At 41.4% G+C, this 17759-nt stretch overlaps 1 protein-coding gene across 1 annotated transcript; it reads left to right on the top strand.

Moving 5' to 3' along the window:
- Positions 1-3004: 3004 nt before the first annotated feature.
- Positions 3005-13464, top strand: echs1 (enoyl CoA hydratase, short chain, 1, mitochondrial). The gene is made up of 8 exons (XM_067972594.1): positions 3005-3142; positions 5430-5627; positions 6723-6850; positions 8600-8699; positions 10182-10286; positions 11986-12105; positions 13087-13154; positions 13240-13464. The coding sequence occupies exons 1-8, from the start codon at positions 3052-3054 to the stop codon at positions 13303-13305; spliced, it is 876 nt and encodes a 291-aa protein (XP_067828695.1). The 5' UTR covers positions 3005-3051; the 3' UTR covers positions 13306-13464.
- The last annotated feature ends 4295 nt before the right edge of the window (positions 13465-17759 follow it).

Here is a 17759-nt window from a genome sequence, read left to right as displayed (position 1 = left end):
CAGAAAGAGAAAAAAAAACCCTACTGCTTGCTCTCAGCTCTAACCTCTCTCAAGTTTTTGTGTGTACATGCACCCATGTGTATATATTTTTATGCCTATGGGATTTCCTTGTTAGACCTAACACACAGATAGATAAATAAGATAAGAAAATATGGAATGAGAACCGGTCCTTCAGCCCATTGAGTCCCATTCCATCTTAAAACCACAGGGTGGATTATTCTAGGTTTAGAACCCAATTAACACCCATATTTTGGGCACAACATAAAAGAAAATTGGGTGCTATCCCATAGTGCCCACTGAGCACTCCAATAGCTTTGCCCATGTTTTTCCTGTTCCCAAATTTAGCACCTGTACTTTTTGGCACCTCTGGGAGGCAGGGGTCCTATTTAAATCCTATGAGGTCAAAATGATGCCAAGAGTGACCTGGACTCAATTGTCCCAAGATGTGGGTCCAGTGCTTGTTGGACTCATATAAATACAGTGCTATGAGCTTAGGTAAGTTACTGCTTGGACACTGTGAGTAAGAGACGCCATATTAGTTATGTAACCTTACAGATGTATGTAAAAAGTTAAAGAACACAGTGGGATGGTTTTTGGTGTGTTTTAAGGAGACCCCACTTAAGGAGGCACCACGTTCGTCCATATTCCTGTAACTGCATATACAGGCCCCAGAAGACATGCATCAGAGGAACAGTGCATCCCTAGGCTGAGGTTTTCCATGGAGGTGATCCGGGAAGGCCTGGAGCCACAGCACAGGACTAGCCCCATTCTCCCTGTCACCGCATAGGTGACAGTGGCACAAAACTTCCATGCATCAGGGACTGTCTTCAACAGTGGGCTGCCTTGTCCTGAAATCACAACATTATTAAAGCCTTTAGTGTCAGACTTGGAGACAATGCTCTTCCTTCCCCCCTCCCACCTCCCCAATTTGTCAATACTAACCCCTAGGCATGTGATGAGAGGAAGGTGAGTGATTGAAGATATACCTTTGATAGTACTGTCAGGTATCAGGTGTCAAGAGGTGGGCATTTTGTGGTAGGGCTCTCAGCCTTTCTCAGTGAAATATATTGGGGGTGGGAGATTTGTGACTGTGGAGCTTTCTAAATGACATTCCTGTGTCTATGAATGATTAGTTCAAGCAGCAGCCAATGTTTTGCTCTGCACGGGGAGTAGTGATCAGAGATCAATTCCTACCTTGCCACTTCCTATCAGATTGTTGGACTTTTTACAGGATTGAAGCCATGTCCTTCATATAATTGTTGTCATGTTGATGACCTCGGCCACTTTCCACCAAATCTTCCTGCCCCGAGTTTTATCTACTTTCGCCTTGAATGATGGATGTGGGACCTCCCTCCCCCTTTCAACCTCTTACAGAGGCAAAACCAGGCTCTGATTGTTAAAGAAGGGGGCCCAAATGCAGGAGTCCAGTCTGGAGGTCATTCTTGACAGTAGGTAAAAAATACAGGAGCCAGCACAGTCACCATGGACATCCAAAAGCAAAAACTTCTCCAATGCTCCAACAATGCACTCAAGCAAGCAGCCTCACAGCAGACCTTCAAGGCCTGACACGACCCACTAACCCCCTGTGCGTCTGCAGACAGCACCCAATCCAAAGGCTCAGTTTGCACCACTGCAACAACCCCTCTGTGCAAATGTGGGGTAACAGGAGGTTTGGGTGCTGTCTTGTGGTTCCAGGTCTGAGATTTACATGGAAGGAGGGGAGGGGAATTTCTAGTACAGTGTTATTACACTTGGGATAAATTTTAGATTACATGGCAGTCAGATCATTTTTTTTACAAGTTAAATACCCACCAAATATCTCAGCACCTTAGACATAGAGAAGATGTTTCCACTTGTGAGGGAGTCCAAAATTAGAGGCCATAAATATAAGATAGTCACTAATAAATCCAATAAGGAATTCAGGAGAAACTTCTTTATCCAAAGACCGATGAGAATGTGGAATTCACTACCACATGAGGAATTGAGGTGAATAGCATAGATGCATTTAAGGGGAAGCTAGATAAGTACATGAGGGAGAAAGGAATAGAAGGATATGTTAATAGGGTAAGAAGAGGTTGGAGGAGGATCCTGTGGAGCATAAACACTGGCATACACCTGTTGGGCCAAAGTGCCTGTTTCTGTGCTGTAAATTCTATGTAAACAGGGGATATGATCACCTCTCCCGCTTTAAGACTTGAAACTGGCAGATAACACAACGGATAAGATTGCCTTACAGCATCCACTGTGCTTTCTAGGCCACAGCCAACCCTAGCTGCCAGAAGAGGATGCACTGGAGCTGTGTTCGCACTGGGCTGTTTCTGGTAAATTGAAACATGATCAGTTGTAAATCCTCTTCAGTGCAACAAAAATGTTATTTTATGGGGGCACGATCTTCATTTTAAAAGTTATCAGATCAACCATTTTTCATTTGCAAAAACATTGTGACATGCATTACCTATCTTGTGACATTGACAGAATCAAAATGACACAGAGTTCATTTCCCCTCCCCAAAACAAAAATAGGTCATTGAACATTTTTTCGTGAAGGAAGCGGACCTTTAAAAAGCCCTAATCTAGGTCTCTCACTCCAGTAAAATAAAAGCGAAATTCTACAAATGCTAGAAATCTAAAAAATAGGCAATGCTGGAAATACATAGCAGGCCAATGGGCGTCAGCAAAAAGACAGGTTGTGACATTTGATCAGACAGTTGAATTTTAATGAGATTGTCGGTTAAAGTGCATGGAACGGATTTCTTAGCCCAAATAGAATGCAAAAGTTGCTATTAACATCCTTTATTAGATGCATTTTTGCAGTGAACCTATTGAATTTAAGATTATTGCAATTAATAAGTGTAAACAATACAGGATTGCAACCTGAGCACATGCATCGGTTACAAATTTTTGCATGATCTGCGAGAAACATCAATCATTGACTGGGGAAGTACACATTGCCCGGGCTGGGTGATTGACAGCTGGCCGGGTGTCCCGGGGAGGGCGGTGCGCGTGCTCTCGCGAGACTGCGCTCGGGTTCTGGGAGAGGTGGAGTGCAATAATGTCCTTTCTCTGCAGAGTCGCCGCGTCTTCACTATGTGCCTCCAAAACCCTGCCTTTTACGTGCAATGCAGCCAGAGCGTACAGCGCAGGTAAGGGGTGCACCTTCACCCAGCGAAATAAACGTTTTTATGTTTGCAAACTAAAAAAAAACTCGAGGTCAGAGAGCTCAGGGCCTGCTGCAGTACATGGGGATGAATGCAAGCTGCTCCCGAAGAGTGAGTGACCGTCGGAATTTAAAGACCCCTGAAGGAGTAGATGATCCACCGTCGATCCTGTCTGCAGCTGAATAATTCTGTGTGGGGGGGGAATGTCTAAGATTAAACCAGCAATGCAAAGTTGCATTGCAAGAGTTTGCTGTGAACTCACCCTGGATACTAATGTGTTATTCATGGATTTTTTGAAGCAGATTACAAACAAACTGCAAAAAAAGTTCTTCCCCCCCCCCCCCACAACCCCCCAAAAATGATAATGATACTTTTAATTTTGTTCCCCTCCTTGACATTAAGATTGTTCTTCCACAGCAACCATTATTTCTGGAGTGATGCAGCCCCCCAGTTAAAGTAGGGACAGTGCATTGCTGAGGTCAGGGTCAGAGAAGTTCAGCCTATGTTTGGACACCCACGCCGTTCTGCTTGCCAGCTGGTTCATTTTAATGTTAAGAGGTGGGTTGGGAAAGAGGGTTGAGGTGACTTTATAACATTCCATATTAAGTATAAAGTTCCCAGGAGTGTCAGTGCACGCTTTTAAAATGTGGCTTTGCATCAGACTGGAATTATGCAACTGGCACAAACTCCAGTTGTGTGAGAGGACCTACTGAAGGGGATCTCGTGCCACTTGTGCGTTCAGGGATCAGCTCAGTATAGCCAAAATGGATAGAGCCCTGCACTCCAAGCCCCAAGCTACCTGCGAGCAAAGCCATGTTAGTTTTTAAAACAAATAGATATATTCTGCAGAATCTTGGACTGAGAGCAACCATTGTTGATATAATTACGTGTTGGTGAAAGGTGCCAGTTTGTGCAACAGAAAAACACGTGTAAGCTTGGGGGCCAATCGTTATTGTCCACTTAACATTGGGCAAGGGATTTAGTCTCCATTTACACAGCAGATCTTGTTTTTAATTTGCATTTAACAAAAAGCTAGAATTTCAGCCCATATGTATGAGAACTAAGGATGTCAAAGTCTAATTTTATTGATTTTTGTGGTATAGCAATTTTAATGGGAATAGCCTGACACAATGAAACTTGTCTGCAGTGGCCAACTTCAGGACCTGTTGCCAGTGGTCAGCTATAAATGGATTGGCATATGCAAGTTCAGGATCGAATCATAAAGTGTTGCCTGTGGACACAAGGCCCTTAAAGCTGTTTTCATTGTGCATCAATTGTGAAACCAGAAAAATATAAATAATTATTTTAAACAAAATTTGAATCATTTTGAGCCACATAGAAAGATTTGATTGATTTGATTCATGAGTACTAATTACTGTAGTAGGAGAAAATGCACTTTTATCACAAGTTTTTTAAATGTACTGTACGTTGTGTAGTGCCCGTAATTAGTATTTTACATGCATTCTAAAGTTTCTTTTGGATTTCCTATTTAGTAATTTGTTTCCAGAGTACTCCAGTGCATCTTACTGTAAAATTCTGGTTCATAAGCCACCCTTCCTGTGATTTTTTGTGGTCTTTGTACCTCAGTGTGGGAGCAAGGTTTGCCATCTGCAACATTAATGCCACTTATTTCCCCTTGTCCCAATATTTTCTCTCTTGTACACACCTGGGTAGGTTCCACAGGTGTGTATCTCCCAAATAGCTGTTCTTCATGTGTTAGCTTAGTGAATGCTATTGGACAATTGCTGAACTTGATCCTGCCTTGCCCAATTTCCACACATTTTCCGGCAAACATCACTGGTTACTGATCAGGAGTGGGAACCCTGTCTGATTGACGTTTCTCCCAATCGTATCCTGGGAATGCTGAAGTAAATTGTAAAACCACCACTGCTACCCTGGCTGAGTTGAGTTCATGTGATACAGGCCAGGGATGAAACGTGGCAGCTTGTTGTCTTATAGCTCGAAATGCACCACATGGTGCATTTACCACTGAGCTAATAAGCACCATTCTTCTAACAACGAAATAGTAGATGATTGTGAGGGAATAGCATTACATTGTTGAATTCAAATCAACGTTCCTGGAAAATAAATTTAGGAAGAGGTAGAGTGCAAAGAGGGAAGAAACTTCTATGCAGGTCATTTACATCTGCTTTGGAGGACTCCATCCATTGCAGTAATATCTAATGATTGCCACAGGCTTCGGATCTATTTGTCTTATTGTGTCAGTTATGTACGTTTTTTTTTAACGTGCTTTTACCGTTTTCATTTCAAGGTGCCCAGTATCAATATGTACTAGTGGAAAAGAAGGGCGAGAAGAATAATGTAGGGTTTATCCAGCTGAATCGACCGAAAGCTTTGAACGCATTGTGCGAGGTACTGATGAAAGAAGTCAGTCAGGCACTGGACGTGTTTGAAGATGACCCTGCGATTGGAGCCATTGTTCTCACAGGAAGTGAAAAGGCATTTGCAGGCATGTAGCCAGGAAGACATTCATGAATGAATTATGATAAGGGCCATTGTATATTTCCTAACATTGAGGAATTTTATAGGAATTCCATCTAATTCGCCTTCTACCATCCAGGTAGTCGCATGATACAATGATAATGGAGTTGCTGACTATTCATAGCAATCAATCTCTATCAATTAGTCTACAACAGACCCAGACATGAGGAAAACCCCCGATGGTGGAGAGCTTTGGGAACCATAGGTCCAAAGTCACCTTTTTCATCCCAAGGCATGTTACACTCACCACATGTCATGTCTCAGATTACTCATACTCTATCCCAAAATATTATTTTCTGAAAGATATCAATCTAATTTGCATTTGAATGTTCAATATGTTAGTCTATGTTGTAGTATAAAAGATATGTCACTGCAAATCGTGTATTTTAACATGAGCTCATCCAAAACTCTGCTGCCCGTATCCTGACTCGCACCAAGTCCCGTTCGTGCATCACCCCTATTCTTGTTGACCTACATTGGCTCCCAGAAATGCCTCGATTTCAATAATCTCATCCCCGTGTTCAATTCCCTCCATGGCCTCTCCCCTCCCTATCTCTGTAACCTCCTCCAGCCCTGCAACCATCCGAGATCTCTTTGCTCCTCCTACTCTGGCCTCTTGTGCATCCCCCACTTCCTTCACCCCACCTATGGTGGCCGTGTCTTCAGCCATCTAGGCTTTAAGCTCTGGAATTTTTTTAAATTATTCGTTCATGGGATGTGGGCGTCGCTGGCGAGGCCGGCATTTATTGCCCATCCCTAATTGCCCTTGAGAAGGTGGTGGTGAGCCGCCTTCTTGAACCGCTGCAGTCCGTGTGAAATTCCCTCCTCAAACCTCTTTGCATTTCCACCTCCCTCTCCTCTTTTAAGAACCTACCTCTTTGACCAAGCATTTGGCCACCTGTCCTAATGTCGTCTTCTTTGACTCGAGATCAATTTTTGTCAGATTACGCTCCCGTAAAGCGCCTTGGGACATTTTACTTGGTTAAAGGCACTATATGTATGCTACTTGTTGATGTATTTTGCATTTGTAACTCAATTCCTGTTTTATTTGATCTTTTGTTAGCTGGTGCTGATATCAAGGAGATGCAGAACAAAACTTTCCAGGAGTGCTATGGCGGGAACTTCCTTTCCCATTGGAACCGGGTGTCTACAGCTAAAAAGCCTGTGATTGCTGCTGTGAATGGCTATGCTGTAGGTAGTGCTGAGAGTTGAAAGTTGATGCTTTGAACTCGTACTATCTGTATGAAGGTGTATCCATCTCATGGTGTGTCCAGCTGCTGTGTGGGCAGGGCAGGAGCACTGTGTGATGAGGCTGTTATTTGCTAGGTTATTTCATTTTTCACCAGGAGTTTCAAATGTCTTGATTGATATTAAAGATAAAGTGTTCCTCGGGGAGGGGATAAGTTTTTCCACTCTTGGCTAAGGATGGTAGGAAGACTAGCTGGTTGAGGGGAGCAGGCTGCAGCACTGCCTAAACATGTCAAATCGTAGTCTTGCATCTGTCTTTCTTAGAACCGGCCACAAAACCTAAGACTACATCTTCTACTGCTGTTCTTTTGATCCCAGAGAACTCTCTCGATGGTAAAGGCAGCTTATAATCAAGCCGTCCAGACGAGAAGATCCAAAGTTCAGTTCCCAGTCTGAGCTGAGTTAGCTGACCACAGTAGGGATTGTAGCAGGGGCACTTGCAATTGGTCTTACTGCTCCTGTGCAACGTTGGGTAACATCATTCATTGTTTCCACACTCGCTCATGAGCCGTTGACTGCTGAAAACTATGTGTTTGGCTGTCAGGTGAAGACAGGATTGGGCTCGACTGTGATGGCCCCTAAGGTTGATTATCCTGTCAACACTCATTGTCTAGACTTAAGGCATGAAGAATGGCCACTTAGATGAGTTACCAGAGGGGGATTGGCACCTGGGAAACAGTACGCCAGTGAAAATCAACACCTTCAGCAGAGGAAAAGGGGAGATAATTGGTCGAAGAAAATTTGTATAAAAAAAATAGCTATCTGAGCCACCACGCAGGAGACTGGTATATTGCATCCCGTGCCTGTACCTCCTCCCCCAACAGTTGCAGGATCATCAGTCAGTGTAACAGACACTCGCTGCTCTCAAATGGTGCTGCTACTGTACTGGCCAAAATGAGGGAGTTAGCTCTCATATTGAGTAGCAAACTATGGAACGAACGCTTTATTCCTTGAGTGAGGACGGCCATAACTCATAAACAGCACCCAATGGTTGCAAACACCTTCCTTGGGAGTGGAATAAATTCATATCAACAATCCACTGGGAGGTCTGACCTGTGAGAAATGTATTGGGTAAATGTAAGTGGCCAGTCTCGCGAGTCGGAGTTTAAATTCAGTACCCGTCCCCTCATTGAACCACATATCCCACTGTATCCATTGTGTGCGCTGTCTGTTCTATCTGAACCCGTTAGCCCCGAAATTCAACTGTGAGATATTAGCTGACTAACGCTTAACGTATTCATCCGAAATTCCTTTTTCCGCTGTCTTAGTGGTTAAATGGGTTAACGCCTCTGCTATAATAGCGGAAAGAGGAATTTCTGATGACTCGTGAAGCTTTCGCCTGCTAGTGTCGCAAGGGTTAATTTCAGGGTCTGTTTCTACTTGATGTAATTTCTCCACTACAATACTGAATAATTGTTTATTCTACAAATCGGAAACATTTTTAATCAATTTTTACAGTAACAGATTGGAGATAAAAGTATGATTTTATTGTTGTATTATGCATTGCCCTGATATAAATATGAAGAATTTGCAACTCCTTTTGAACTTTGGTTGTAGCTTCTGGTTATATCCAAATGAGATACGTTGCTATGAAAATCGATGGTACCAAATTATAAAGTGTGCTGATGTGTGTTTAGGTGCTGGAGAAGTTTAGAGAATGCAACGCATGACTCTAACCTTTCTGTTTTACAGCTTGGAGGAGGCTGTGAGCTGGCCATGATGTGTGATATCATATACGCAGGAGAAAAAGCACAGTTTGGGCAACCAGAAATTCTGTTGGGAACTATTCCTGGTAAATGTTCTGCACAGTATTATTAGTAGGTAAATGGTAAAGTTTTACCCTTGTTTGGTTATGGTACTCTATAGAGGAAGACTGCCCTGTGAAATTGTGTATTCGCTGCTACGTGTCATTTTGAAGGTTTGTCCATTCAGGGATATGTACAGGGAGCGTTGGCATCATTTACTAGCTCAGAGAAAGCCTGGCATCAGTCACGTGCTGTACAGTGGAAACTTTAGACTGTTCGGCACTGGTACAACAAGTCTGTCCAACAATAGTAGCTTTGGACCAAACACTTTTGTAATTAAATTTAAAACTTCTATTTAAACCTTTATTAATATTAAAAAATTGCTAAATATTTGCTGTGAAGTTTACGGAGATGACTGGTTGTGTATTTTAACTGTATTACTGTATTGAAAATAAGTATTTCGGTGTTGCAGCTGGAAATTTTCTATTACTTTCCTGACACTTACTGGGTCTTGGTATAATAGTGTTCTGAAATCTAAGAGACCAGCTGATCTTGTGTATTGAGGACAACATCCTCTCTTGTGGCTCTGTCATTCACGGTTAATATTCCAAAACATTGGACATTATATTTATTGATAAAAACCCTGCAATATGCAGGTTATTGAAGCTGCAGGTTAGTGGAAAATGTAACTATTAATTATATCGTTTGAAGTGAATCCTTAGGTTCCACCGTTTACATATTACATTATCTGTAATTGTGACCACACACATGCCATTCTCCGACTGCCAAACAGATTTTGTAAAACTGTTTTAGAAAGTAAAGATTCCTTGCTATGGAGTTTTATCTCTCTACATATATAAGGTTTAATTCCGCAATCCATAATGCCAAGAGAGAAGTCAAGCTCAAAGGGAGTGCTGTGGGAAGATAAGGCAACAGTACTGTAGCCCTATTGTCCAACCCAAGTTCCTGTGAGCACGGCTCCCACTGATACTGAATTTGCCCATATGAAGTTTTGTGTATGCTGTGCGTCACTTTAAATGTGTCTATTGCACAAAAAAAGTTCTATTGTTCTGATAAGCATAAATGTCTTAAAAAAACAATTAAAAAAAACACATTTAGTTCATTGTCTCTGAGTATGTCATAAAATTATTTCCACATTATAGGTCTGCTTGCCTCCCTGCTCACACTCTATTTCTGTGTGTAACACATACTGAACTTGCACCATATTCTGAAGCTCAACGTGATCAAGATCCCCTAAAACTATTTGTCTGTAGTGGCTGAGTGAATTGATCTTAACTGGTATTTTAATATCATCGTGAGGTTTAAGTCACATGTTCAGCAGTTTGAAAGCAATAATTTTTTTAATGGACCAGTTTCAAATGATGTTGCTGGATTGGAAAGGGTGATCAGGAAAACACTGTGTTATCGTGTTAATCGGTCTTGCTCAGGAAAGAGATGTTTAGTGTCCGACAATTAAAAACTTAGTGGTAAGATGATGCTAAAGCTACAGTGTCTTTTCTCTGAGTCAGGTGCTGGTGGAACGCAGCGATTGACTAAAGCAGTAGGGAAGTCACTGGCGATGGAAATGGTCCTCACTGGAGACCGGATTTCAGCTCAAGAGGCTAAAGCAGCAGGTATGGTGTTTAGTGGTTGTTGGATTATTGTTCTCACATTGGCTCTTACATTCTCCCTCCACCAACATCTGGAGACGTGATGCTACGTTAAATGTCAGCTTGGCTCAGTTGGTAGCACTCATGCCTCTTTAGTCAGAAGTTTGTGGGTTCAGCCCCACTTCAGGACTTGAGTACGTAATCTAGGCTGACACCTATAGTGCAGTACTGAGGGAGTGCTACGCTATCAGAGGTGCAGTCTTTCAAATGAGCCATTAAAAGTGAGGCCCCATCTCCTTGCTCAGGTGGATGTAAAAGATCCCATGATGTCCTGGCCAATGTTCAACCCTCAGCTAATGCCACCAGAAACTGATTATCTGCTCATTCAATTGCTGTTTGTGGGACTTGCTGTGTGTAAAATAGCTGCCATGTTTCCCTACATAACGGTGCTAAACTTTCAGAAAGTTCACACTGATTGTAAAGAGCTTTGGGATGTCCCTGCTTCCACCTCTGTAACATCTCCTGTCTCAAACCCTGCCTCAGCTCATCTGCTGCTGAAACCCTCATCCATGCCTTTGTACCTCTAGACTTGACTATTCCAATGCTCTCCTGGCCGGCCTCCCATCTTCCACCTTCCATAAACTTGAGCTCTTCCAAAAATCTGCTGCCCCTATCCTAACTCGCACCAAGTCCCGTTCACCCATCATCCCTGTGCTTGCTGACCTACATGGGCTCCCGGTCTGGGAACGCCTGGATTTTAAAATTCTCATCCTTGTTTTCAAATCCCTCCATGACCTCGCCCCTTCCTATCTCTGTAACCTCCTCCAGCCCTACAACCCTCCGAGATCTCTGTGCACCTCCAATTCTGGCCTCTTGCACATCCCTGATTTTGACCGCTCCACCATTGGCGGTTATGCCTTCAGCTGGCTCGGCCCTAAGCTCTGGAATTCCCTCCCTAAACCTCTCCACCTCTCTCTCCTCCTTTAAGATGCTCCTTAAAACCTACCTCACCTGTCCTAATATCTCCTTATGTGGCTCGGTGTCAAATTTTGTCTGATAACACTCCTGTGAAGCATCTCGGGATGTTTTACTATGTTAAAAGCGCTATATAAATGCAAGTTGTTGTTGTCCCAAGGATGTGGAAAGCCCATTTAATCAGTGCAAGTTTTTTCTTACATAAAACAGTGCATCAGATAAAGAATCGATAGGATTCAAAAAGAACACTGGGATTGATCCCTTTCCAACTGCAGGAGCATTTCTACTTCAAGATATCACTGCAGTTCTGCTTTATGATAAACATTTCGAACATACAGAAAAACAGAGACTTTGAGATAACTTTCAAAGGACCCACACTTTCTTTCATGCCACCTGAATATTCCTAGCAAAAATATTTAAATTGTAGAGTTGTGTGATTGCATTCTCTGATGGAGTGGAGCTTTGTCTATTAGAAATCTTACTTTTTTTGTGTCTAAAATATTTAACGTTAATGCTAAGACATGTGATTTGTTGAGACAAAACAATAAATCTAGGCTGTACTATCAGAGACATGGATGGGCAATAAATGCTGGTCTTGCCAGCGATGCCAACATCCCATGAACAAATTTTAAAAAACACAAAATACACAACTTTTGAATTAATGCATGTATTTTCCAGTCCACATAACTAAACTCGAAGGACATTTGCCAGTGTAATAACACTGGGCTGATGGCTTTTGTTTTCAAAGGGCTCGTAAGTAAAATATATTCACCAGCTCAGGTGGTGGAAGAAGCCATTAAATGTGGAGAGAAAATAGCATCCAACTCCAAGCTTATTACAGCAATGGCAAAGGAGGCAGTCAATGGTGGTAAGCAGATTAATCCTTTAACCTCAGCACAGTACTGTTCCTATTAAGGACCTGTTTTAAAGAAGCAGATGATGAGGCCTGAGATTAGTTTCACCAGCTGTTAGTTATTTCATGATGCAAATGCTTTACTTCCTGCAATGAATTATAGTGCTTATGTATAATTTGAGGGTTTTATTTAATATTGAAATTTATCGTAAATATTTTTTAAAAATATGTAATTAGTGACCAAATCTGGGTTTTTTTGGAAAATAATTGTGTCTTAACTTTGTTAGTCTAGTTCCAGAATGGGCGGGAGTTGTCAAAATAGTTATGCAGTCGGTTTTGCTGGTTAAATAACTTTCAGATTATTTCCTAATTTTTAACTAGCTTCCCACTTTAAAAAAATTGAATTTTTTTTTGCAATTTACCATCTTTGTCAACAAATAATATTGACTTGCTGTTTGCATTTTACTGCCACACCAGTAAGATGTACACCGATGAGATAAACACCAATACCTCACTTATGTTTGTGCTGGAGATTAAGCTTTTGTTGCAAATTTGAAGTTTAATGGATGCAACTGGATAGTCTGTGCAGGATTTCGGAGGTAAATTCTCTCAGCTTTCTTCCCTGGGGCTAGGAGATTTGCAATTTGGCTAGTGCATAGGAGCCCTACAGAATTGATATGGAACTTGAAAGTTAGCCCTTGGACAAGTCGTTGGAGGTTGTGGAGCATAAGGACTTAAATAAAGAATAACATCAAAAAAAAAATCTCCATTATAGCCACTAGAAAAAGTGATGGAGCTCAGTGATTTGGGTTTGCAATATTTCTGTGGAGAGGGGAGGACTCATCATATTCGAGTGATTTCCTTATCACTTTCTGTCTTATTTTGTTGCCAGCCGACTGAAAGTAACACTTGCAAGAATCACTGCCCTTCAAATAACACAGCGTTTAATAGCTTTGATCCACTGTGCCTGTTTAACAATTCAGTATTTTGTTCCAGCTTTTGAACTGACATTGGCAGAAGGAAACCGATTGGAGAAGCGTTTATTCCACTCGACCTTTTGCACTGTAAGTAAAGTACATTCAGTTAATATGGAACTTATTCTCATCTACCAAGACATTCCAATTGTGCCGTGTAATCTCTTTGTTTCAGAATGACCGGAAAGAAGGCATGAATGCATTCGTTGAAAAGAGGAAGGCTAATTTCGCTGACCAATGAATGTATTACGAATTCCGAATCGAAATGGGAACCGAATTATTAGAGTCACTTGAGAAAGCTGGAAATCGAGCAGATCAGGGTTGAAGTAATGAAAATAATGCAGAATGCTACAACTACAGTAACAAGTTTCTTGATTTCAAATAAATATTATATTTCTAATGCTTCTGTATTTTGTCTTTTTTCTTTAAGGTAATTGGGGAGGGGGGATGTGAGCAATGATTTGAGTCCTTAGTAACCTTGATTGAATAACCGTTCTGTTAGATCCTTTGCCCTTCAAATCATTTTTTTGTCAAGTATCTTCTGTTTTTGCCCATGCTCAATATTTTGGCACTTGGAAAGCAGATGAATCAATGTGTAGAGTGTGTGGAATGACTTCTGTTACTTCAACAGCCTGACAGATTGCAGCAAGTTGAAGGTAACAGAAGCAAAGGTCAACTCTTCAGGTCAACTTTCATTGCAATTAACTGCATCTGAGAGATTGTGCAATGGAATTCTTAATATTTCATTGTTCTTGATAATTTTGTGGAAAACTGTAACTTAGAGTGGATTCTTTGTACTGGGATGCTGTTTGTTAGTAATTTTTGATTAAACAGTAATAAAAGAATGAGACAATGCCATTTGGCCCATTGAGACTGCTCCTTCCAGTGGATTCTGCTCATTTAATCATCGATAACCTCAACAGCAACAACTTGTATTTATGTAGCATCTTTAACATAGTAAAAACGTTGTAAACCACATCACAGAGATGTGATCAGAGGGCAGGCGGTAGTAGGAGAAGATTTAGGGGAGGTGACTATAGGATGGCCATAGAGTTAGGTTTTGAGAAGGCTTTTGAAGATGGGAAAAGATGTAGACTGGTGGTTTAGGGAGAGAGTTCCAGAATGTAGAGCCAGGACAGCTGACAGGAAATAATTCCAAGAAAGAATTCTGAAATCAAGAGAAAACTCCAGGATGTTGATTTAACATTTACATTTATAGTTTTTTTTTTAGTTCCATGGATGACGATTCCTATAGTCACAATAATACATAACCATAATGTTCTATACAATGTATTTTAGCCAGTTCCTTTCAAGACCAGCTATTTACATGCAGTTGGTCAAAATCTTCCATTTATCACTTTTTTTTAGGAGAGGGAAAGTGAAAACACTGTCATATTTAGCTTTGCCTAAGGCTTATGAAGTTCATGCTTGTATTTTCTAATCCAGTGTTCATTTTTCAGGTTAAATAACTATATATTGTCCATTCCTATTTAGCATTCTGAAGACTTGTATCATGTTGCTTGATACAGATGTAGAATGTTACTCATTGAGAGTGATGATTACTCACTTTAGTTTAATGCTAAAACTGCAGAGTGTTCTGGTCAAACTCCATCTTGAGTACCATCTTCAGTTTTGGTCACCAAAACACATGGGAGACAATCAAACCCAAGAGGCGGTGGTGAGACAAACCATAAGACTGATTACGAGAGTCGGAAGACTGAGTTATGGGGAAAGACTGGACTTTGAAAGGAAAGGATTCAGAGGGGAGTTCATTGATATAAAGGATAGCAAATCATACCAGAAAGGTAAATTCAGAACACTACTTGAAACTCAATTGACGCAGGTTCAAAGTAGCAAAAACTGATGTCAGTAAGTTTTGCTTCAAACAGAGCAATCCATACATGGAATGGACTTCTGGATAGCACAGTAACAACAACAAGAACTTGCATTTATAAGCGCTTTTAATGTGGAAAAATGCCTCAAGGCACTTCACAGAGACGTAATCAGAGAAAAATGAATGCCAAGCCAAAGAAAGATATTAGGAGGGGCGACCAAAAGCTTAGCCAAAGAGGAAGGTCCTGAAGGAGGAGAGAGGCGGAGAGGTTTAGAGAGGGAGTTCCAGAGTGTGGGGCCTGGATGGCTGAAGGCACAGCTGCCAACAGTGGGATGAAGGAGGGAGGGATACACGAAAGCCCAGAGAGAACTTGTAGGGCTGGAGGAGGTTACAGAGATGAGAGATGAGGCCATGAGGGGATTTAAACATGAGGATGAGAATTGTAAATTAGTGGCGTTAGGGGACCAGGAGCCAATGTAGGTCAGCAAGGATAGGATTGATGGTTACAAGCAACAGAGTCTTGAATGTGTTGAAGTTTACAGCGGGTGGAGGATGGGAGGCTGAAGAGGCCAAAAACTAGAATTTAAGAAAGAGTTGTATTTTGTGATTGGGGGGAGGGCTGGTGACTAGATTGTTCCTATATGGATGAGCCAGGATGGAGCAAATGATCTTTCACATCTGATTCTAGGTTGTGACTGATTTTTTAGAATGTAAAGGGCCCACGGTTGGGTACAATAGTCCAGGTGTGACCTTACTAATGAATTTCATGATGGCCTATTTGAAGTTGTATTGAAAGCCTTCCAATGCTAGATTAATCTTATAATCACATTATGTTGCCTGGACACTTTCACCTGTCAGTAATCACATGCAAGTCTATTTTCTTTTTGCACATTAAATTCCATTCAGTACCTTCCTACCTCTCCTGCCCATAGCCATGTTTTTAACAATATCATAACTTTGTCTGTACTACTTATTCCAACAGTTCAATCCTAATGCTTCTTTCATTAGTGTGAAAACATTTAGGCTTATCCTTTTAAACCTCTAATTATCCTGTGATTCATGCATTGTTGCCATACTCCTCTCTATGCTAATTTATTTTGCTTCCAATTCTTCCTTTGTTTGCTAAACTGTTTGTCCTTTATCTAATTTTAGCAGTTACTAGAATAAAATTAGTAATTTTGTAGTACCATTGCATTCAGAGAATAATACCTATTGCTGTGCTTACAAGACTTCACAAGTGCAAAGATTGCACTACGAAATCAAAACTCTTGTGTAGTTTCCTATTCTACCATATTCTTTCTCAGGATCACAAAACCATAGGTAGTTCTTAATTCCTCTGCATTTGATGAAAAATGATCCATCACATTTTTTTAAATGGAACTTTTGGGAGAATTTTTGGACCAAACCAAAGGAAGGAATTTCAGTACTGGTGAATGTAATATCCTTTTTGCTTTTGTCAGAATCATGTGCTTCCAAGTCAGTTATAGCATAGATCAGAATAGAAGCTTCCTGTATCCTTGAGAACATACAGTAACCCCCAACTCCTGGCTTCTGCACCAGTTTGGCACTAAATCAGCTGCCTTTGTGGCCTCTCTGAGTGAGCTTGTTAATTCAGTGCCAATGTGTGATCCTTTCTAAGACAATGGGACATTGGGAATTTACAGAGAAGTAGCCTGTGATCTACAGCATTTTGACAAAAAGTAAAGGCTGAAATATTAGTGTGTTGAATATTCCAATAATGAGCCTTTGCAAGTGGCTGTTTTACTGTTTGTGGAACAACCAATACAGAATTTACAGTAAAAATTTATGGAACATGACATTAGAAAGCTTTTGCTTGCTTTATGTGTGTTACAATATGGAGTGAAGTTTACTATGGCCATATTACTGAAGTATGACCTGTCTAACCCTCTTTTAAAGTGCCATCATTTTCTATTGGAACTGAGCAATGAGCTGCCCTGGTGACTTGGTGTGATGCTGAACCATACTGCCTATAACTTTCACTGGCTCCATCCCTGGTCCGTCCTGTGAGAACCTTAGCTTGGTTGGTGCTAGAGGTAATCGAATTAGCCTCAGAGTCTCTAGCTAGTGTCTCCGCTCCTGATTCTTATCCAGTAACCCGGTTACCTCCGTCGATAGAGCATGAGACTCTTAATCTCAGGGTCAGAGGTTTGAGTACCCACCCTGGGTGGTTGCAGTTTGAATTTAAACATGTAAAAGATCACTGGCACTATTTGAAGAAGAGCAGGGGCGTTCTCCTGGTATCCTGGTCAACGTTTATCCCTTAACAACGCTACCAAAGACAGATTAATTGGTCATTTGTCATTGTTTGTGCAACTTGCTGTGCACTGACATTACAATAGTGAACAGTGATCACACTTTTTTTAAAAACTTAATTGTGAAGCACCTGAGGACACGTATGGCCCTATGCAGTGACTCCCGGCATTAAAGTTCAGGTGAGGACACGATCAGGCTGGCTCGCAATGGTAGAAGAGCTCACACATGAAAAATGGCTACTTGGGCAGGTTATTGGAAGAGCTTGGACTTGTGAAATGTTTGCTCAGTATGAGTCAGCACAGGAGGAGAGAAAAGGGTACGATTGAGCGGGGGGACGGGGTTGAGAAAATAATGGTAGTTTCCGAAAGGTTAATTCTATGCTGGATTTTTTTTTTTGCTTTTTGCGTTGGAGGAAGAGAGCAATCAAAGGCAGGGAGGGGTCAGAGCAGATCAGAGACTAGTCAACACCACCACTGACTATTCTGGACTCTTAGAATGTATATTTGCTGTTATTGCTGGATAAACTTGCAGTGATTACATCGAGGTTGGTAGTCCTTAAGCAGTTCCATCATCACACACCGTTGACA

The sequence above is a fragment of the Heptranchias perlo genome, chromosome 36 (assembly GCF_035084215.1).
Source record: "Heptranchias perlo isolate sHepPer1 chromosome 36, sHepPer1.hap1, whole genome shotgun sequence".
Taxonomy (NCBI): domain Eukaryota; kingdom Metazoa; phylum Chordata; class Chondrichthyes; order Hexanchiformes; family Hexanchidae; genus Heptranchias; species Heptranchias perlo.
The sequence above is the reverse complement of the archived record's forward strand: the minus strand, read 5'-3'. Positions and strand labels throughout refer to the sequence as shown.